Source organism: Coregonus clupeaformis, chromosome 24 (genome assembly GCF_020615455.1).
Source record: "Coregonus clupeaformis isolate EN_2021a chromosome 24, ASM2061545v1, whole genome shotgun sequence".
Classification (NCBI taxonomy): domain Eukaryota; kingdom Metazoa; phylum Chordata; class Actinopteri; order Salmoniformes; family Salmonidae; genus Coregonus; species Coregonus clupeaformis.
The window spans coordinates 17,340,114-17,361,373 of record NC_059215.1 but is presented as its reverse complement, the minus strand read 5'-3'; the positions used below and the strand labels follow the sequence as shown (position 1 = coordinate 17,361,373).

Below are 21,260 nucleotides of genomic sequence, written 5' to 3'. Positions count from 1 at the left end.
CAGTGCCAAAACTAAATTAGAGGGAACATTGTCTGTAAGTAAGCATTTCACTATTAAGGCATCTGCATACTAGGTTCATACTCCCTAAAAAGACCTTAGCTTGAAAAACGAGAAAAAAGCGGCAATAGTACTCTGCCCTACCAAGCAAAAAGGCAGTAACTGCTCATAGCGTGGAACTGAGAAAAATTGCTTTTATTTACCTTGGTTTCACAGTAACCTTATGCAGTTACTGCTAACATGGACCCCATTTTCTCCAAAACACAATACAATAGAGGCAGGATACTTGTCCACATGATTAAGCATGTATTTAATGTAGCAAAAATGACATTAACTCATTTTCGACCAAATTAGCAGTTACTGCCTTTTTGCTTGGTAGGGCAGTACTGTTTCTCCCTCTTGAGATGCCGTAGCCAGTATACACTTCCTCAAAATAGTCCGAATTAATCTAAGATAACTCAAGAAATCTGTACTTAATTTTGACGTCTTAGTAACGCAATTGTACATCTAACTAATATGTTTGGTGCAGTATTCCTCAAGTGAAAAAAAGTTGCATGAAAGCGAGTCGTCTCTCCTTGAATGACAACAAACACTTCATTGAAGAATCCCTGCTGTTGACCAATCACCGCAAAGGGGCGTAGACTTCAGCTGTGTGCATGAATAGCCGATAAAACCCTTGCCGTAGACCAAAACGAAAATAACAAAAATCACTAAATGTCGTCATAATATATGCACAAACTGTTTCGGATTGGGAAGGATGCAGACAGCTTTAGTCTACACCTGTTGTTAACGAAGCATGTGACAAATAACATTTGATTTGATTTGAACCACTCATTCAGTCTGCCAAGTATGCAGCATATGAGGCCTACAAGCACACCCAGGCACATTCAAAGAAACACAATGCTATAAGGAATCCATCCAGTGTGCTATTGCCCATTCTTACAGACACAAGACTGTGTCCTTTGCTCCTATCTGTTTGTATCAACACTTCTTGGATCCAGTGCCAATCTGGTTAGGTAGCTAACTACTTCCAGTCTCTTCTGAAGATATGCTAAGCTTAGCTTAGGTTGTGTGTACTCACATGACAGCACACTGAGCAAAGGACAGGTACTCCACCAGGATATCCAGACCTCTGTTCTCATCGTTTAGGAACTCCCGGACCCACCTGGATGACATGGGACATGGAGAGAGAGGTTAGCAGGACAGATTATTCAGCAGCCAACACACCCTTATCTGCTAGTGATGGATCATAACTTACAGATGTAGGATCTTAATTTGAGCCAGTTTGCTACAGCAGGAATATAATCAAGTAGCAAAAGGAAATGTGAATTATTATGTGGATTATAATTAATGGACATTTTTGTAGGGGTTTATACATTCTTGACAAGGGAATATCAAGTCTGAAATGTCAAAGTGGAAATGTCTAAGTTCAAAAACTTCAGAAGCCTTTTTAAACCTCAAATACACTACAAGTGTTACATTTATCCTGCAACTGGGTGATCAAATTAAGATCCTACATCTGTAGTAGGGCAAGGAGTTTCCCCCACAATACCTGACCAGGGAAAAACTCTGGGCAAAGAGGAAGGAGAGAGGAACAGAGAGGAACAGAGAGGAAGGAGAGATTAACAGAGAGGAACAAAGAAGCAGGAGAGATGAACAGAGAGGCAGGAGAGATTGATAGAGAGGCAGGAGAGAGGAACAGCGAGGAACAGAGAGGCAGGAGAGAGGAACAGAGAGGCGCAGAGAGGCAAGAGAGATGAACAGAAAGGAACAGAGAGGTACAGAGAGGAACAGAGAGGAAGAAGAGGGACAGAGAGGAAGAAGAGTGGAAGAAGAGAGGAACAGAGATGCAGGAAAGAGGAACGAGAGAGGAACAGAGAGGAAGGAGAGAGGAACAGAGAGGCACAGAGAGAGACAGAGAGGGAAAGAAAGGCAGGAGAGAGGAACAGAGAGGAGCAGGGAGGAACAGAGAGGAAGGAGAGAGGAACAGAGAGGAACAGAGAGGAACAGAGAGGAACAGAGAGGAAGGAGAGAGGAACAGAGAGGAACAGAGAGGAAGGAGAGAGGAACAGAGAGGAGCAGAGAGGAACAGAGAGGAAGGAGAGAGGAACAGAGAGGCACAGAGAGGAACAGAGAGGAAGGAGAGAGAAACAGAGAGGAAGCAGAGAGGAACAGAGAGGAAGGAGAGAGGAACAGAGAGGAAGGAGAGGCACATATAGGAACAGAGAGGCAGGAGAGATGAACAGAGAGGAACATAGAGGCAGGAGAGAGGAACATAGAGGCATGAGAGAGAAACAGAGAGGAAGGAGAGAGGAACAGAGAGGAGCAGAGAGGAAGGAGAGAGGAACAGATAGGAAGGAGAGAGGAACAGAGAGGAAGGAAAGAGCAACAGAGAGGAAGGAGAGAGGAACAGAGAGGAACAGAGAGGAAGGAGAGAGGAACAGAGAGGAAGGAAAGAGGAACAGAGAGGAAGGAGAGAGGATCAGAGAGGAACAGAGAGGAAGGAAAGAGGAACAGAAAGGAAGGAGAGAGGAACAGAGATGAACAGAGAGGAAGGAGAGAGGAACAGAGAGGAAGGAAAGAGGAACAGAGAGGAAGGAGAGAGGAACAGAGAGGAACAGAGAGGAAGGAGAGAGGAACAGAGAGGAAGGAAAGAGGAACAGAGAGGCACAGAGAGGAATGAGAGGGACAGAGAGGAACAGAGAATAACAGAGAAGAACAAAGAGGCAGGTGAGGAACAGAGAGGAACAGAGAGAGACAGTGAGGAACAGAGTGGCAGGCGAGAGGAACAGAGAGGCAAGCTGTAAAAGCCTACATATTTGAGTCTACATCTTGTAGACTAAAGTCTGCTCAAAATGGGGTCCCCCCCCACTCCCCTCCACCCCCACTACATCCCTGGCGGAGAGAAAAAGGACTTGGCAAGGCAGCAACGGAAAGTAAATGCGAGAGAGCACGGCTTCAGATTTTCTCTTCATTTAATTCCAGTTTCCTGGAGGGGTGAAAAAGAAAGTCCAAACAAAGGAATTCCCATTGCGATGAGAGAAATAATATGGAAGGCATATGGAATGGCTGAGAGAGAGAGGTCTGGGCTCAGGTTGGAGCCCCTGACAGTCACGGTATTAAATCTGCCTTCCCCCTTAGCCTCAAGACCCCTGCTCCCCCCTTAGGAAACCACAGGGGAGTGGAATTGTGTGAGGGAGAGAGAGAGAAGGGGCGTGAGAGAGAGAGGTGAGCAGAGAAACAGAGGAAGAGACAGAAGCAGTGAGATTGGGTGTAGGGAGGAGTAAAAGGGAGGAGGGGGAGGTGGAAGGGGAGGCGCGCTTGATCAGTTTCCTTTCTACCAGCCCCCCTCCCTCCCTCTCTCCTTCTCTCTCTCTCTTCCTCCCTTCCCCTCTCTACTTCCCTTCCCCTCTCTCCCCTCTCTCCCCTCCCTCTCCCCACCTTCTCTTCCTGTCCAACCAGATGCTATTTCAGATTGTTTTGTCAATCGGAGAGGGGCTAGGATTCGGACACACGCAATAACCATGGCTCTGTTCCACTGACTCTATTCGACCCACTAAACTACAGCCTCTGTCTGAAAATAGCATCCCCATTATTTTCCTATGTCAGAACACAGACTTGTATTGATGAGGGAAACATGTAATAGGTCTTATTCTTGGAGCCACGCCCTGAATACAATGACAGATCACAAAGAACTCTTCTAAATACGAGAGTATATTTTAGTTTGATTTAAAGGACATCTCTAACTCACACCCATCAGAGGTACAGTAAGTATCTGTCTGACGTCTGATTATGACATCAGTTAAACAGTGTGTGAGGGTGACAGAGAGGAGGGTGGGGCTGAGAGAAGGTTTCTCCAAACTGAGTATTTTTCGTATATGTGTGAATTTGTGTATGTGTGCGTATGTACGCGGACCTGCGTGTGTGTGTGTGTCGTGTACATGTCCATACCTGTGTGTGACTAAAATGTACAGATGTGTGTGTGTGTGTGCATGTATGTGTATGCGTCTGTGTACCTACGTGCGTGAGTGTGCATGTGTGCGTGCGTCCATGCTGCATGTCCGTGCATGTGTGTGTGTTTTTCACAGGGTTCATCGTTGGTCGGCCATGCTTCCTGTCCCTCTGGCATACACAACTAAGCTTCCTGCTCTCTACTATTTTATGGGGGAGTGGACCATTCCTTTCCTAGCAGCACAATACAATGACTACCATCTGGGCATTGTGAAGAGGAAGACTGGGGAGGCTGGGGAGGCTGGCAGGACAAAACAATAGGAGTTAGGAGTGATCTGGGCATCAGGAAAACAAGCTGTAGGTCCCTTGGACAGGAAGAGGAAGAGGAAGAGGAAGAGGACAGAAAGGCCCTTTCTTTCTTAAAGGGGAAAACAAAGGTCATTCTGAAAGGGGAGTTCATGGAATTGTTTCTTCAAGAGGAAAACAAGGATCATTCTGAAAGGGGAGATCATGGAATTGTTTCTTAAAGGGGAAAACAAGGGTCATTCTGAAAGGGGAGATCATGGAATTGTTTCTTAAAGGGGAAAACAAGAGATGAGAATAGAATAGAAGAGAAGAGAAGAGAAGAGAAGAGAGGAGGGGAGGGGAGGGGAGGGGAGGGGAGGGATGAGAATAGATCATCACCCTATGTGATTAGTCCTCAGTGATATCTCCAGTTCCCTCAGAACCTTAGTGGATTCCTGGACCCGCCTTCGGAACTTCTTGCGTGTGACTCCTGGGTCTAAGTAGCCCCGTAGTTTGGAGATGTAGGTGTGAGGAGGGTTCTTCACCTGAAACCGTTCCTAGTAGAACACACAGGGAAGAGGGAGGACAGAGTCATCAGTGCAACGTAAAAGGGTTCAAATCATTATGCAGTAAAGAATAAACCTACACTGGAAAAATAAATGGTTCTATCAAATCTATCAACATTGCTTCATAGCTATTGGTTTCTGAATAGACTAGATGTGTGGGTTTGTAGAGGTGTAGGTGTGGGATTGTTCACTTGTAGTAACCTACATGTGTTGTAGTGTTTAAAGGAGTTTACCTGGTCACAGATGAGGTCCCATTTCTTGTCATTATCATACTGTCTGAGGAGTCTGGCTTTGTCAGGAGGAAGGTTCATGGAATTCTGAAAACACAAGACAAGATTTCATCAGCCACACCCCAATGCAATATCAGTTCACACCGCTTTGTTGAACCATTCATTGATCATTTCATCATAATTCATGATTTCATGACCGTTCCAGAGCTGATGACCCTGCCTCAGTATATTGTGTTGTTTGAGGCCAGTTTAGTGTCTTTTAGTTCCTTGGGTGGGTCAACACGTCCTCTCCCGAATCCTTGGCAGTGACACAGGCCTATGACCTCACTTCCTGTTGACTTGCAGCAGCATGTTGCATGAGCTCATCCAAAACCCTCCTCTGTGTTCCAAATGGCACCCTATTCCCTATATAGTGCACTACTTTTGACCAGAGCCCTATGGGCCTTTGTCAAAAGTAGTGAACTATACAGGGAATAGGGTACAATTTGGGATGCAACCCTCCTCTGCGGTTGGTCGCAACAAGCTTCTAAAACCTTCAGTCCGACTACACTGCACTTTTTAACCACAGGCTATACAGGCTACAGCCTCTCTGTCTCTCTATCAGCGAGGAAATGGCTATTATTACTATCTTATTACTATCACTTATCCAGCAATAAAAACACACAACATGAGAGCTGAGAGCCACAGGGCAGGCAACATCACAGTTTTAATACTATGGCTCAAATGAGGTAATTCAACATGATTGCTCTAGACTCATTTGTTGTTTAAGTGTGTGTGTGTGTGTTCCAGAACACAGACTATATGACATGGGCCTCTGTGCCTCTGGGTAAAGACTTCCTACCATGAGTCATGAGCCCATAAACAGAGGTCAGGGTTCAACTCTGAAATATCTTAAATACCAGGAAGTGCAACAATACGTGGCCATTAGCTACAGCTAGCTCCTCGCCACCTAGTCAAGTGTATCTGATTGCCTCAATGCTTCTCTGTGAAGAGACCATGAAGACTTTGCTCTGTTTTCTCATATAGCCTCAGACTCAGGACCCCCCATTTTACAGCCCACATACAGAGCACACACGCGGTCACGCACGTAAACTAGCATACGCGCACAAACACACACACACGCACCAACACACACCCACAAAGACACACACACCACAAACTGCCTGTCAGCTTGACCTGTATAACTCACCCCTGGCCTCACCCGGCCTCTCCTCCTGACACACACAGGCAATTTCTCAAATCATCTTTCCTCGTTCATCTTTCCTTCTTGCATTTTCTCTCCTCGCCTCCTTCTCAAAATGCACTGGAGGAGCTGAGGTGAGAGACCTCCAGTACGGTTGAGGAGGTGAGGAGATAGGATGAGAGGAATTGCAGAAAGAGACAGAGCCACACTAACTGAGCTTTAACAGATCACAACCCAGTCTATTCATGATCCTCTGGACCCTTTAACCATTAGTAGCAAGTATACTGCAATTCAGCTTTTAGCTGTGAATGTGTACAAGATTAAATGTATCAACGAACCAATAAACCATTCTATTAGTAACACCAGCATGTGGGGTGTCATCATGCCCCATGGACTTTCCTATGCCTTTCTATTCATATCCCTACAATGATTCATAGCAGTGGAATATCACATATAAAGTGTATTTTAATTTATTTTCCACAGTGCAGTGGGGTGATTGGATCTTTCCATCAGCAGCATGTACAGCATGAATCATGTTGGACTGACTGTCTGAGGTGATGAATGAGGACTTCGGCACATTGCTTCTGTGCTGTGGAGTACTGCTGAGGTAGCCTGAATCACTGAATCACATTGACTCAGTAGTGAAACAAACAGTCTGGATATCCAGGCTACTGCTGAGGAAGGGTAACATTGACTCAGACTTACATACTCTTTGTTTAAACTCTAAAACCACATTGACAGAAACAGCAACTATAATCATTGATCCTTTGAACGTCTACAAAGAACTAGTTACATTTTCTTTAAAAAAATAAGAAAAATAATACAAGATTAAAGAAAATAACTGAAACGGAAAGACTCTAAAAATTAAGAAAGATAATTCAACCAACAACAAAAAGTATCTGAGAACTATATTGGACCCTCGGGCCTGACTGTAGTGAAGAGATCAGTGAGAATATGTTACATTAGGGCTCTTTGACAAGACATTTCCTTCCAAATGGCACCGTATTCGCTAGTGTAGGGCTCATAGGGCAAAAGCAGTGCACTATATAGGGGATATAGTGCCTCTGCCTTCCAAAACCCACACAGCTCAGAAAAAACACAGATGCTGAGCATTCCAGATCTCCAGAATTAGGCTACACAAGGAATGCGTCCTGTTTATAATGGTTACAAATTTGCTATAAATTCTCTCTCTCACTCAGTCTCTCTTTCCTCCCCCGCTTGTCTCTCTTGGGGGAGAATGTTATTTACCACACAGTTTTCTCTCACTCATTCTTTCATTCTCTCTCTCTCATTCTCTCTCTCTCTGTAGGACTGTTGATGTGTGAGCTGCCTCTCATTTATTCCAAATGTCAGAAACACATTGGGAAACTGACCACGAAGTTAAATAGTCAACAGTACAGTTCAACTAGAAATATTTCAGACTCTCAGACAAAACAAACAAAGCTGATGACACTTGTGCGTTACCACCAGTACAGTACAGTAATGTTGTTTACGACTTCTGTCAGCTTCTTGGGGGGAGTACGTATGGGCCTTGTTGGAGAACTACTTATGTTTGCTAAGTGGACTACAGCCCGAACCCATTTGTCTTTGTTTTGCTGCCCAGCTCAGCCTCAGCCCCAGCCCCAGCCCCAGCCTCAGCCCCAGCCCTAGCCCCAGTCTTAGCCCCAGCCTTAGCTCCAGCACCAGCCCCAGCCTTAGCTCCAGCACCAGCCCCAGCCTCAGCCCCAGCTAGCTGTGTAGATCTGGGACCAGGCTATAGCCTCAGCCCAGAACTCATTTGTCTTTGGTTTGCTGCCCAGCTCAGCTCAGCTCAGCCCCAGGCTCAGCCCCAGTCTCAGTCCCAGCCCCAGCCTCAGCCCCAGTCTCAGTCCCAGCCCCAGCTAGCTGTGTAATTAAGAAAGACCCTTGGGGCATAATACATGCATAGCAGTGGAGGCTCCTCAGAGGAGGAAGGGGAGGACCATCCTCCTCAGTGAATTTCATAAAAATAAAAATGGTAAAACATTGAAAAACTATCCTAAATATATTCACGTCACCAAATAATTGATTAAAACACACTGTTTTGCAATGAAGGTCTACAGTAGCCTCAACAGCACTCTGTAGGGTAGCACCATGGTTTAGCCGGAGGACAGCTACCTTCCATCCTACTCTTGGTACATTGACTTCAATACAAAAACTAGAAGGCTCTTGGTTTTCACCCCCTTCCATAGACTTACACAGTAATTATGACAACTTCCGGAGGACATCCTCCAACCTATCAGAGCTCTTGCAGCATGAACTGACATGTTGTCCACCCAATCAAAGGATCAGAGAATGAATTTAGTACTGAAAGCATAAGCTACAGCTAGCTAGCACTGCAGTGCATAACATGTGGTGAGTAGTTGACTCACTGGAATTGTGATACAGTGAATTATAAGTGAAATAATCTGCTAATAGAGAAAGACAATAGTTGAACAGTTTTCAACAAATTAATTTCTTCAAAAATGAAGGAGAAGCAAGAGAGAGAGAGAGATTTCGTAAAAATAATTCACTTTCAGTTTCACTTACTTAACTAGCAAATGAAGCTGGCTAGTTTAGTTACTCAAACACCCGGCTCAAACAGAGGGATGCTAAGTTAGCTAGCTGACTATGACTATCCAACACAACACTGGAGCTCTTCCAAGTCAAGGTAAGCTTTTGGCTTTATTAATTTATTGCCACCACGGCCCGCCGGTGTAACTGCTTACAGACTATACACTGTAACGTTACTGCATGATTGTAGCGGGTTTACTAACGCATTAGTTCTATTAGCTATGTTGACTAGGACGTTACTTTAGCTAATATGGGGACAACGATGTAGGCTCTGTGTAGCGGTTATGATATGGTTTGGCTTGGAAAGGTTTTTTCGCCTGGTCACATACAGCTGATGTGTTGTTCATTGAAGTCCACAAACAAAGGGAAAAGGTGAGAGGAGGAGAGTGCGTAGAGGCTAGAATGAATAAACGTGGCTGCTATGATCAGGGGTGTATTCATTCAGCCGATTCTTACGTTTCTTAAAAGAAAGCAAACGAAACAGCGATAAAAATACCTGAATTTGTCCAATAGAAACTCTCGTTTGCTGTTGGACTAATGTTTACACCCTAGATAAGCTAGATGCAGGCAAGAGTGTGCAAGGCGGTATTGAATGTGTCACTGTCTGTCCATGTGTCACTGTCTGTCATCTCAAATGTTTCACTCGACCTGTGTGCACCTACGTTGTAAACTTTCATTCATAGGTTAGGTTGTAGCAACCTCATGATGGGTATAGGGAAAATTCTAGTATCATGTAGTAGCCTAAACCTATCGATGTTACATTGAACTGGGTGAATGGAATATGAATGACAGTCATCCAACATGCTGTAATAGAAATAAGGCCATTCTTATGGAGAAAAAAAAAGTCCTCCCTCATCATAAACGGCACTGACCGCCACTGATGCATAGAGCAGGGTTCACTACTCCCCTAATCTAATGCTGCTGTCCACTGGCCTTAAAACCAATCAGACAGACAGACAGACAGACAGACAGACAGACAGACAGACAGACAGACAGAGAGAGAGAGAGAGAGAGAGAGAGAGAGAGAGAGAGAGAGAGAGAGAGAGAGAGAGAGAGAGAGAGAGAGAGAGAGAGAGAGAGAGAGAGAGAGAGAGAGAGAGAGAGAGAGAGAGAGAGAGAGAGAGAGAGAGAGAGAGAGAGAGAGAGAGAGAGAGAGAGAGAGAGAGAGAGAGAGAGAGAGAGAGAGAGAGAGAGAGAGAGAGAGAGAGAGAGAGCATCCTTTATCGGAGTTATTAGTTTAAATCCTAAATAGCATCATTAATAAGTCTCAGTCAGCTAGATGGGCCATGGCCTTCCACTCTTCTATCTCTATCTCAATGGAGAGTATTAAAGCAAGGGGGCATGGCATAGTTGTTTTGATTCTTGTGAAAATGTTTTAATTTTCCAAACATTAACCTTACAAAGAAAAACAAACAGTTAACAGCAATATACAGTGGAAGTCGGAAGTTTACATACACTTAGGTTGGAGTCATTAAAACTTGTTTTTCAACCACTCCACACATTTCTTGTTAACAAACTATAGTTTTGGCAAGTCGGTTAGGACATCTACTTTGTGCATGACACACGTAACTCCAGCAATTGTTTACAGACAGATTATTTCACTTATAATTCACTGTATCACAATTCCAGTGGGTCAGAAGTTTACATACACTAAGTTGACTGTGCCTTTAAACAGCTTGGAAAATTCCATAAAATGATGTAATGGCTTTAGAAGCTTCTGATAGGCTAATTGACATAATTTGAGTCAATTGGAGGTGTACCTGTGGATGTATTTCAAGGCCTACCTTCAAACTCAGTGCCTCTTAGCTTGACATCATGGGAAAATCAAAAGAAATCAGCCAAGGAATCCAAGATGGCGAAGTAGTGCAGTTCTGTTTCTGTCGTGTGTCTGTAAATAGCCTGTAAATACCCAGTTTTTTGTATTTTTCGTACATGTTTCCCTATCAGACTTTTCATCCTTCTACAAAATATACTTTCCTGCAACCCGCCTCACTCAATGTGGAACGGATTCTATTATTGACTTACCTTTTATCTAGAATCTAGAATCTCCAGTTGAAACTAGCTAGCCAGCTAACTAGCTACTTGCTATTAGCCACAGCTAGCGGTGCTAGCGGTGTTTCACCCAGAACATTGGATTTTTTTCCGCGGGATTAATTTTAATCGCTGGACATTGATCACCGGATATTCGGCCAGTCTGCACAGCGCGTTATCGACCCAGAGCATATCAGTTCTTCCGCCGGAATCACTGATTCACTGGACCTTTAGCTCCGGATTCATCGCTGCCAGCTGGCTACAACAGGACGGACGCTGTGGTCTGGCTAATCAACCTGAGCTGGGCCCATCTCCCGGCTATCTACCTCTCTATCAACCGGACGGGACCACCTAGTATTGACACGGATCCCCGCCGATCCTGCACGACTGGTCTGCCGACGAAGTCGTCTGATGTGGTTACGACGTAACCACGAAGATTCCATCCATCTGCTAGCCCTGGCCCGTTAGCACACGCTTACTCACTAAACTGAACTAGCTACTTGCTATTAGCCACAGCTAGCGGTGTTTTACCCAGAACATTTGATTTTTTTCCGCGGGATTAATTTTAATCACTGGACATTGATCACCGGATATTCGCCAGTCAGCACTGCGTGTTATCGACCCAGAACATATCAGTTTTTTTCCGCCGGCATCACTGAATCACTGGACCTTTAACTCCGGATTCATCGCTACCAGCTGGCTACAACAAAACGGACGTGGCACACGCTAGCCGTGGCCTCTTACTCACTAGCGCTTCACCACCGGACCTTATGATAACTCAGCTATACAGCTGATATCTGCTGGACTGTTCCTTTTACGGTACTACATCCTGTTTATGTTTAGCCTCAGCCCAAACATGGTTAGTTTATTGTTGTTTCGGTTATTTCTAATTGTACTATATCACTGTAGACCCCCCAGCCTAGCTAAACCTGCCTTGGTTAGCTCCTTTGTCCCTCCACCCATACACTCACAGACCGACTCAATTGATGCCTCTAGAGATACTATCTCTTTCAGTGTTACCCAACGCTTAGGTTTACCTCCACTTTACTCATATCCTTCCATATCCTTGTCTGTTCATAATGCCCTGAATCTTTTCTATAACACCCGGAAATCTGCCCCCTTTATTCTATGTACCCAACGCACTAGAAGACCAGTTCTTAAAGCCTTTAGCCGTATCCTTATTCTAGTCCTCCTCTGTTCCTCTGGTGATGTAGAGGCTAACCCAGGCCCTGTAGCCCCCAGTATCACTCCTACTCCCCAGGAGCTATCATTTGTTGACTTCTGTAATCGCAAAGTCTTGGTTTCTTGCACATAAATATCAGAAGTCTACTTCCTAAGTTTGAGTTATTCACTGCGTTAGCACACTCTGCCAACCCTGATGTTCTAGCAGTGTCTGAATCCTGGCTCAGGAAGGCCACCAAAAATTCTGAAATTTCCATCCCCAACTATAACATTTTCCGTCTAGATAGAACTGCCAAAGGGGGTGGAGTTGCAATCTACTGTAGAGATAGCCTGCAGAGCTCTATCATACTATCCAGGTCTGTGCCCAAACAGTTTGAGCTTCTACTTCTAAAAATCCACCTTTCCAGAAATAAGTCTCTCACTGTTGCCGCTTGCTACAGACCCCCCTCAGCCCCCAGCTGTGCCCTGGACACCATATGTGAATTGATTGCCCCCCATTTATCCTCTGAGTTTGTACTGCTTGGTGACCTAAATTGGGATATGCTTAATACCCCAGCCATCCTACAATCCAAGCTAGATGCCCTCAACCTCACGCAAATTATCAACGAACCTACCAGGTACAACCCTAAATCCTTAAACATGGGTACCCTCATAGATATCATCCTGACTAATATACCCTCTAAATACACCTCAGCTGTCTTCAACCAGGATCTCAGCGATCACTGCCTTATTGCCTGCGTCCGTAACGGGTCCGCGGTCAAACGACCACCCTCATCACTGTCAAACGCTCCCTAAAACACTTTAGCGAGAGGCCTTCCTAATTGACCTGGCCCAGGTATCCTGGATGGATATAGATCTCATTCCGTCAGTAGAGGATGCCTGGTTGTTCCTTAAAAGTAATTTCCTCTCAATCTTAAATAAACATGCCCCATTCAAAAAATACAGAACTAAGAACCGATATAGCCCCTGGTTCTCCTCAGACTTGACTGCCCTTGACCAGCACAAAAACATCCTGTGGCGTACATCATTAGCATCAAATAGCCCCCGCGATATGCAACTTTTCAGGGAAGTTAGGAACCAATATACACAAGCAGTCAGGAAAGCAAAGGCTAACTTTTTCAAACAGAAATTTGCATCCTGTAGCACTAACTCCAAAAAGTTTTGGGACACTGTAAAGTCCATGGAGAATAAGAGCACTTCCTCCCAGCTGCCCACTGCACTGAGGCTAGGAAACACTATCACCACCGATAAATCTACAATAATCGAGAATTTCAACAAGCATTTTGCTACAGCTGGCCATGCTTTCCATCTGGCTACCACTAACCCGGCCACCAACTCTGCACCCTCTGCTGCAACTTGCCCATGCCCCCCCGCTTCTCCTTCACACAAATTCAGACAGCTGATGTTTTGAAAGCGCTGCAAAATCTGGACCCCTACAAATCAGCTGGGCTAGACAATCTGGACCCTTTCTTCCTAAAACTAGCCGCCGAAATTGTCGCAACCCCTATTACTAGTCTGTTCAACCTCTCTTTCATAACGTCTGAGATCCCCAGAGATTGGAAAGCTGCCGCGGTCATCCCCCCTCTTCAAAGGGGGTGACACTCTAGATCCAAACTGCTACAGACCTATATCCATCCTGCCCTGCCTTTCGAAAGTATTCGAAAGCCAAGTTAACAAACAGATCATCGACCATTTCGAATACCACCGTACCTTCTCCGCTATGCAATCCGGTTTCCGAGCTGGTCACGGGTGCACTTCAGCCACGCTCAAGGTCCTAAACGATATTATAACCGCGATTGATAATAGACAGTACTGTGCAGCCGTCTTCATCGACCTGGCCAAGGCTTTCGACTCTGTCAACCACCGCATTCTTATTGGCAGACTAAATAGCCTTGGTTTCTCAAATGACTGCCTCGCCTGGTTCACCAACTACTTCTCAGATAGAGTTCAGTGTGTCAAATCGGAGGGCCTGTTGTCTGGACCTATGGCAGTCTCTATGGGGGTGCCACAGGGTTCAATTCTTGGGCCGACACTTTTCTCCGTGTATATCAATGATGTCGCTCTTGCTGCTGGTGACTCTCAGATCCACCTCTACGCAGACGACACCATTTTGTATACATCTGGCCCTTCATTGGACACTGTGTTAACAAACCTCCAAACGAGCTTCAATGCCATACAACAATCCTTCAGTAGCCTTCAACTGCTCTTAAACACTAGTAAAACTAAATGCATGCTTTTCAATCGAACGCTGCTAGCACCCGCCCACCCGACTAGAATCACCACTCTCGACGGGTCTGACCTAGAGTATGTGGACAACTACAAATATCTAGGTGTCTGGTTAGACTGTAAACTCAACTTCCAGACTCACATAAAGAATCTCCAATCCAAAGTTAAATCTAGAATCGGCTTCCTATTTCGCAACAAAGCCTCCTTCACTCATGCTGCCAAACATGCCCTCGTAAAACTGACTATCCTACCGATCCTTGACTTCGGCGATGTCATTTACAAAATAGCCTCCAACACTCTACTCAGCAAATTGGATGTAGTCTATCACAGTGCCATCCGTTTTGTCTCCAAAGCCCCATACACTACCCACCACTGTGACCTGTACGCTCTTGTTGGCTGGTCCTCACTACATGTTCGTCGTCAAACCCACTGGCTCCAGGCCATCTATAAATCACTGCTAGGCAAATCCCCGCCTTATCTTAGCTCATTGGTCACCATAGCAGCACCCCCCCGCAGTCTGCGCTCCAGCAGGTATATCTCACTGGTCATTCCCAAAGCCAACACCTCCTTTGGCCGCCATTCCTTCCAGTTCTCTGCTGCCAATGACTGGAACGAATTGCAAAAATCTCTGAAGCTGGAGACTCTTATCTCCCCCAATAACTTTAAGCATCAGTTGTCAGAGCACCTTACCGATCACTGCACCTGTACACAGCCCATCTGAAATTAGCCCACCCAACTACCTCATCCCTATATTGTTATTTAATTTGCTCTTTTGCACCCCAGTATCTCTATTTGCACATAATCTCTTGCACATCTAGCATTCCAGTGTTAATACTATTGTAATTATTCTGCACTATAGCCTATTTATTGCCTTACCTCCATAACTTGCTACATTTGCACACACTGTATATATATTTTCTGTTGTATTTCTGACTTTATGTTTTTTTTTTTTACCCCATATGTAACTCTGTGTTGTTTTTATTGCACTACTTTGCTTTATCTTGGCCAGGTCGCAGTTGTAAATGAGAACCTGTTCTCAACTGGCTTACCTGGTTAAATAAAGGTGAAATAAATAAAAATAAAATAAAAAAAAAGACCTCCACAAGTCTGGTTCATCCTTGAGAGCAATTTCCAAACGCCTGAAGGTACCACGTTAATCTGTACAAACAATAGTACGCAAGTATAAACACCATGGGACCACGCAGCCATCATACCGCTCAGGAAGGAGACGCATTCTGTCTCCTAGAGTCCTATATCAACAAAACCTGAAAGGCCGCTCAGCAAGGAAGAAGCCACTGCTCCAAAACCGCCATAAAAAAGGCAGACCACGGTTTGCAACTGCACATGGGGACAAAGATCGTACTTGTTGGAGAAATGTCCTCTGGTCTGATGAAACAAAAATAGAACTGTTTGGCCATAATAACCATCGTTATGTTTGGAGGAAAAAGGGGGATGCTTGCAAGCAGAAGAACACCATCACAACCGTGAAGCACGGGGGTGGCAGTATCATGCTGTGGGGGTGCTTTGCTGCAGGAGGGACTGGTGCACTTCACAAAATAGATGGCATCATGAGGAAGGAAAATTATGTGGTTATATTGAAGCAACATCTCAAGACATCAGTCAGGAAGTTAAAGCTTGGTCGTAAATGGGTCTTCCAAATGTACAATGACCCCAAGCATACTTCCAAAGTTGTGGCAAATTGGCTTAATGACAACAAAGTCAAGGTATTGGAGTGGCCATCAGAAAGCTCTGACCTCAATACTATAGAAAATGTGTGGTCAGAACTGAAAAAGCATGTGCGGGCAAGGAGGCCAACAAACCTGACTCAGTTACACGAGCTCTGTCAGGAGGAATGGGCCAAAATTCACCCAACTTATTGTGGGAAGCTTGTGGAAGGCTACTCAAAACGTTTGACCCAAGTTAAACAATTTAAAGGCAATGCTACCAAATACTAATTGAGTGTATGTAAACTTCTGACCCACTGGGAATGTGATGAAATAAATAAAAGCTGAAATAAATCATTCTCTCTACTATTATTCTGACATTTCACATTCTTAAAATAATGTGGTGATCTTAACTGACCTAAGACAGGGAATTTTTACTAGGATTAAATGTCAGGAATTGTGAAAAACTGAGTTTAAATGTATTTGGCTAAGGTGTATGTAAACTTCCGACTTCAACTGTATGTATCTACTCTTTGGTCCTGTGATCTCTTCAATGAAAATGAAAAGCCAAACAGCTCCATGTTCAGGCTTGTTTACATCTCCCCTAATGGTTACAATATGGGGAGTACATACACAGGTGTGTGTGTACGTCAGTGGAGGCTGCTGAGGGGAGGACGGTACATAATAGTGGCTGCATCGGAGCAAATGGAATGGCATCAAACACATGGGAACCATGTGTTTGCTGTATTTGATACCATTCCACCCATTCCGCTCCAGCCCATCCTCCCCAATTAAGGTGCCACCAACCTCCTGTGGTGTACACCTGCATGTTTGTGTGTGTGTGTGTACATACAGGTGTATGAGTATGCAGCAGTTTAGTGTTGCTTTAAAAGCAGGACAGACAAGAGTAGGACGACTACTTGACTACGACAACGACTCGACTACGACAGTGTTCCTCCTGCCTCTCCGGGCCCTCTGACTGCTGTCTGCAACACACACAGAGACAGAGAGGATGTTTCCCCTCAAGGTAGAATCTGGTAATTGGAGCAACATAACCCAATTTAGCTAACTTAATTTGACTTTCTACTTCCTGTGTTTACAAGAAGAAGCTATGGAAAGTATTAAGAAAGTAGTACTTTTTTTTACTCTTGAAATAACACTACTCCAACAGAGGTAGTACCTCTCCTGAGTGTTTTGGAATAAGGAAGGAAAAATACAGTGATGCAGAAAGAAACTCCAAAAATGTGATCGTTCCACTCTGCCCACCACATCTCCCCTGCAAACGGCATTTCTTGTTTGACCTGAGATTGATCGGCCTGCTTGACCAAGGAGTGAAAACACAGCTTTGTTTTGATTCTGTGAAGTCAGTGCCATTCCCATCCTTTGACATTTGAGCTATTTTTTCCAATAGCATATTGCAGGACAATAGCCAGTGGGCAGTGATAATATGTATCCCATTGATCCCGAGAGGCACACACAGGGCCTGAGCCTGGTAACAACACTTCCCTAATTCACTACACATCCAACATGTATTCTCATAGCCTTGTCCCAGATCTCTTTGTGCTGTTTTGCCAATGACTGTAGGAGTTGGCAGGACAGAACAAACAGGTCTGTGGCAAGGCTTTTGTTCTCATACTGTCTATGATCCAACCTGACCAGCTATAGCAGTTCTATTATCACCAGAAGTATCTGACTAATGATTAGGCTTCCATTGTAATCATGGGACACAAGGACCAGAATGGGACTAATGATTAGGCTTCCATTGTAATCATGGGACACAAGAGCTAGTTTCAATGGTGAGTCTAGGGTCTGGGGAAATGCAATAAACACTAGTACAGCAGAATTTTTTTAGCACGCTTTCAGCAACGATGGTCGATGCGTAACCAGGACAGTTCAGTACATGTTGGTCCGGCTCAGTTGTGTGAAATGCCCTTAGATCTGAGCATGTGCAATACACACTATAGAATACTTTTCTAGATTGCTGTCTGAGGTGAGGTCATGGCGGCAGACAGTTCTGCTCACCTTTGACCTTCTTTCTCTCTCGCTCTCTAATTCCCTTTCTGTCTTACAGATGCAGACACAAATCAACTACTCACGCAAAAGCGGTCGGAAAGAGTAAGCGAAGGGGGAGGCGGGCGGGAGGCAATAACAAGTCAGCTTAAAGAGGGAGGGAGGGGGGGAGGGGGGGAGGGAGGAGAGAGAGAGAGAGAGAGAGAGAGAGAGAGAGAGAGAGAGAGAGAGAGAGAGAGAGAGAGAGAGAGAGAGAGAGAGAGAGAGAGAGAGAGAGAGAGAGAGAGACCAAGTACCACAGAGATTCAGCACGCAACACAGATGTCATAATCACCAGGGAACAGGGACTTCATCTGCTTGGGGCGGCAGGTAGCTTAGTGGTTAAGAGCGTTGTGCCAGTAACCGAAAGGTCGCTGGTTCTAATCCCCGAGCCGACTAGGTGAAAAGTCTGTCGATGTGCCCTTGAGCAAGTCACTTAACCCTAATTGCTCCTGTAAGTCGCTCTGGATAAATGACTAAAATGTAATGTAAAATATACACCAGTCTCTAGCCTGATTTCCACTTATCCTCTAGTTCAGTTTATGACCTGCAAAGCAGCCAGAGTAGTAGCCTTGTCTGAGCCAGAGCAGCCCATCGGGCAGGAGCCTCCTGTTTCTGGAGTGTGACAGGACACTAGTCTACTGCAGGGCCTTAAAGCTGCCAGAAGCTCCCAAATGAACTACTGAGGGAAACATGGAGGACCAACAGGATGTTTCACAAGCTCTTTACTTTCCCACAGATCCAACACCTACAAAGGACAGATATACTGTACCAAATTAGACCATTAGTCATAGACAACTTTCCAAATGGCACCCTATTCCCTACATAGTGCACTACTTTTGACCTGGGCCCATAGAGAATAGGGTGCCATTTGGGACACAACCATAGTCTCACACAACCAACCGTTTAGTACTACGGTCCTATCAACAGAGCTTCCTCCCATAGTCCCATGTTCTACTGAAATAACACTAGAAAAACAGAGATGTGTATTCCTGGAGCTAGAGGACTTTCTAGTTTGTTTTGTTTGATTGTGTTTCTGGTTGGTGTCCAGATATCAGACATCAGTTTATTTAATCAAGATCTCTGTGGTACAGTCTCAAACACAAACAAGCCCAATAAAGAGCTCTATGTTTGGGCTAAAACCCATGTAAATCTAGGAGTTATTAAGCAAATTATTGCATAGTGGGTAGGATCGTATCTCTGTTTTAAATCCATAGGCTGACCAAGTTTGAATGTGATGAATCTTCAAAACATAGAAATCTAGACTGAAAGCTGGATCCCAGTCACAGAGCCAAACTGATTAAATCTAGTTGAGGTAAGATTTTCTCTGATTGCTGAGAACTGCAATGCAGTTTGAACACTAGACACTACTTCTAAGAATCTGTCTACTTGTTTAAAAGAATGCTGGTTATAGATTACACTGAAGCTGTCCCTGTCTACCTCACCCTGTCTACCATTTGATGTGCTGTACAGACGCCAGACATTGAGAGGAAAGAGAGAGGGATGGAGGAGGAGCTATCCATGTGTCAGCCCAGACACAGACAGACACAGAAGCCTTGTTTATACCTGGTCCAAACATGCGTCCTTTGTCCTGATCTTGTCCACATTCTACACATGGTATTAAAATGGGTCTGATATCTGTCCACTGTGTCCACATTGTGACCAGATTTCCTGGTCCCTCCTTGTATATAAATCATTTGGCAGATATTCTTTCAAATTAATATTAGATTATCTATTTTATGAAATATATTGATGTCATAAGTCAATGATGTCACCTGTCAATGATTTTAGAGGGTGATATAATAATGATTTAAATGGTTTAACCATCCAGATCCATCTACACTTGATTGATATCCAGACACAATGTGTGCCTGACTACCTCCAGAGGTGGTCAGGAAGATCTGATCACAATCAGATCACATTGTGTCTTTTAATCATCTACACCTATCAAAAAATTTGGGCACAATCAGGAAGTGGACATGTACAGGACAAAGGACGCAATATAGAACAGGGTATAAACGGGGCTAGAGAGTGAGCCCAAGACAGACAGACACTCCACTCCCGACCCTGACCGTCTGGTAGTGTCTGACCATCTCCTAGTCAGAGAAGGACTGCAGCAGACAAGACCTGATGTGTTTTTATGAGACAATCACACATAATTTATGCCATTTAGCAGACGCTTTTATCCAAAGCAAGTCACAGTCATGCGTGCATACATTTTACGTATGGGTGGCCCCTGGAATTGAATCCACAATCCTGGCGTTGCAAGCGCCATGCTCTACCAACTGAGCTACACAGGACCACTAAAAAATGACTGGCAGAGTACAGTATATGTGGTCTCCATCTCTGCCGACTGGTGACTTTCCCTTTAAAAGCGATCCCACTGTGCGAAACACTCGCCTAGACTGTGTCTGATAACACTTAAAAAATGGAGAGCGAAGCCCTAGGCTGGCCAATAGAGGAGGAGATAGGCTTAGCCCTGAAACACTTTAATAAAGGGTTTTGTCTGGTAAGGATGGAAAGCCACTTCCTGTTGATCCCTGGAAGAAACTAGATCCAAGAAGGATCCAAGACTGAGCAGGCAAAGAAAACAACATGAATATGGCCTGGCCCTGGACCACTGGGTTTTCTTTAGACATTTTTACGGAGCACATCTTCTAAAAAGCAAACCCTATCTATTGAGTTTGGGCGGTGAACCAGTATTAGTGAGTGGAGTCGTCTGGATTTAGCTCAAGATAAACATCCTCCCCCCTTAAATAACAAGTGGGAGAAGACTCTGAGAATAGAGCCCTCCTCCTACCCTTCTCCCTTCTCCCCCCTCTCTCCTTCACCCCTCCCTATCTACCTATTCCGTCTCACTTAATTCCCCTCTCCTCTACCTTGCCTCCCTTCTCTTCTCCCTCTACCCTCTCTCCCACTCCCTGTCTCCCCTCTCCCACTCCCCCTCTCCCATTCCCCCTCTCCCCTCTCCCACTCCCTGTCTCCCCTCTCCCACTCCCCCTCTCCCATTCCCCCTCTCCCCTCTCCCACTCCCCCTCTCCCCCTGCCCTACCTTGCAGACTCCCATACGTGAGGTCATCCATACATGCCAATGACCTGAAGGAAAATTACATCACATTTACTCTAAACATTGGTAGGACAATGTAATGAAAGTGTACAGGACAGGCACACACGCACGCACACACGCACACGTACACACACACACACACACACACACACACACACCCTGGGTGAAGCACAATGAAAGGGGACAGGACAGGCACACACACATGCACACACACTGGGGGTGAAGCACAATGAAAGGGACATAGGACAGGATCCTCAG

General features: G+C 44.9%; 1 protein-coding gene across 4 annotated transcripts in view; it reads right to left on the bottom strand.

Annotated features, from left to right (window-relative positions):
- Positions 1–21,260, bottom strand: part of LOC121537904 (formin-like protein 3) — an 83,574-nt gene that overhangs the window by 38,303 nt on the left and 24,011 nt on the right. For all 4 annotated transcript variants that reach the window (XM_041845548.2, XM_041845546.2, XM_041845549.2 and 1 more), the window contains exons 2-4: positions 5,033–5,116; positions 4,633–4,790; positions 1,079–1,162 (exon numbers count right to left, since the gene is read on the bottom strand). In XM_041845548.2, the coding sequence (XP_041701482.1) occupies positions 1,079–1,162; positions 4,633–4,790; positions 5,033–5,116 (326 nt within the window). The remainder of the gene's footprint in view (positions 1–1,078; positions 1,163–4,632; positions 4,791–5,032; positions 5,117–21,260) is intronic.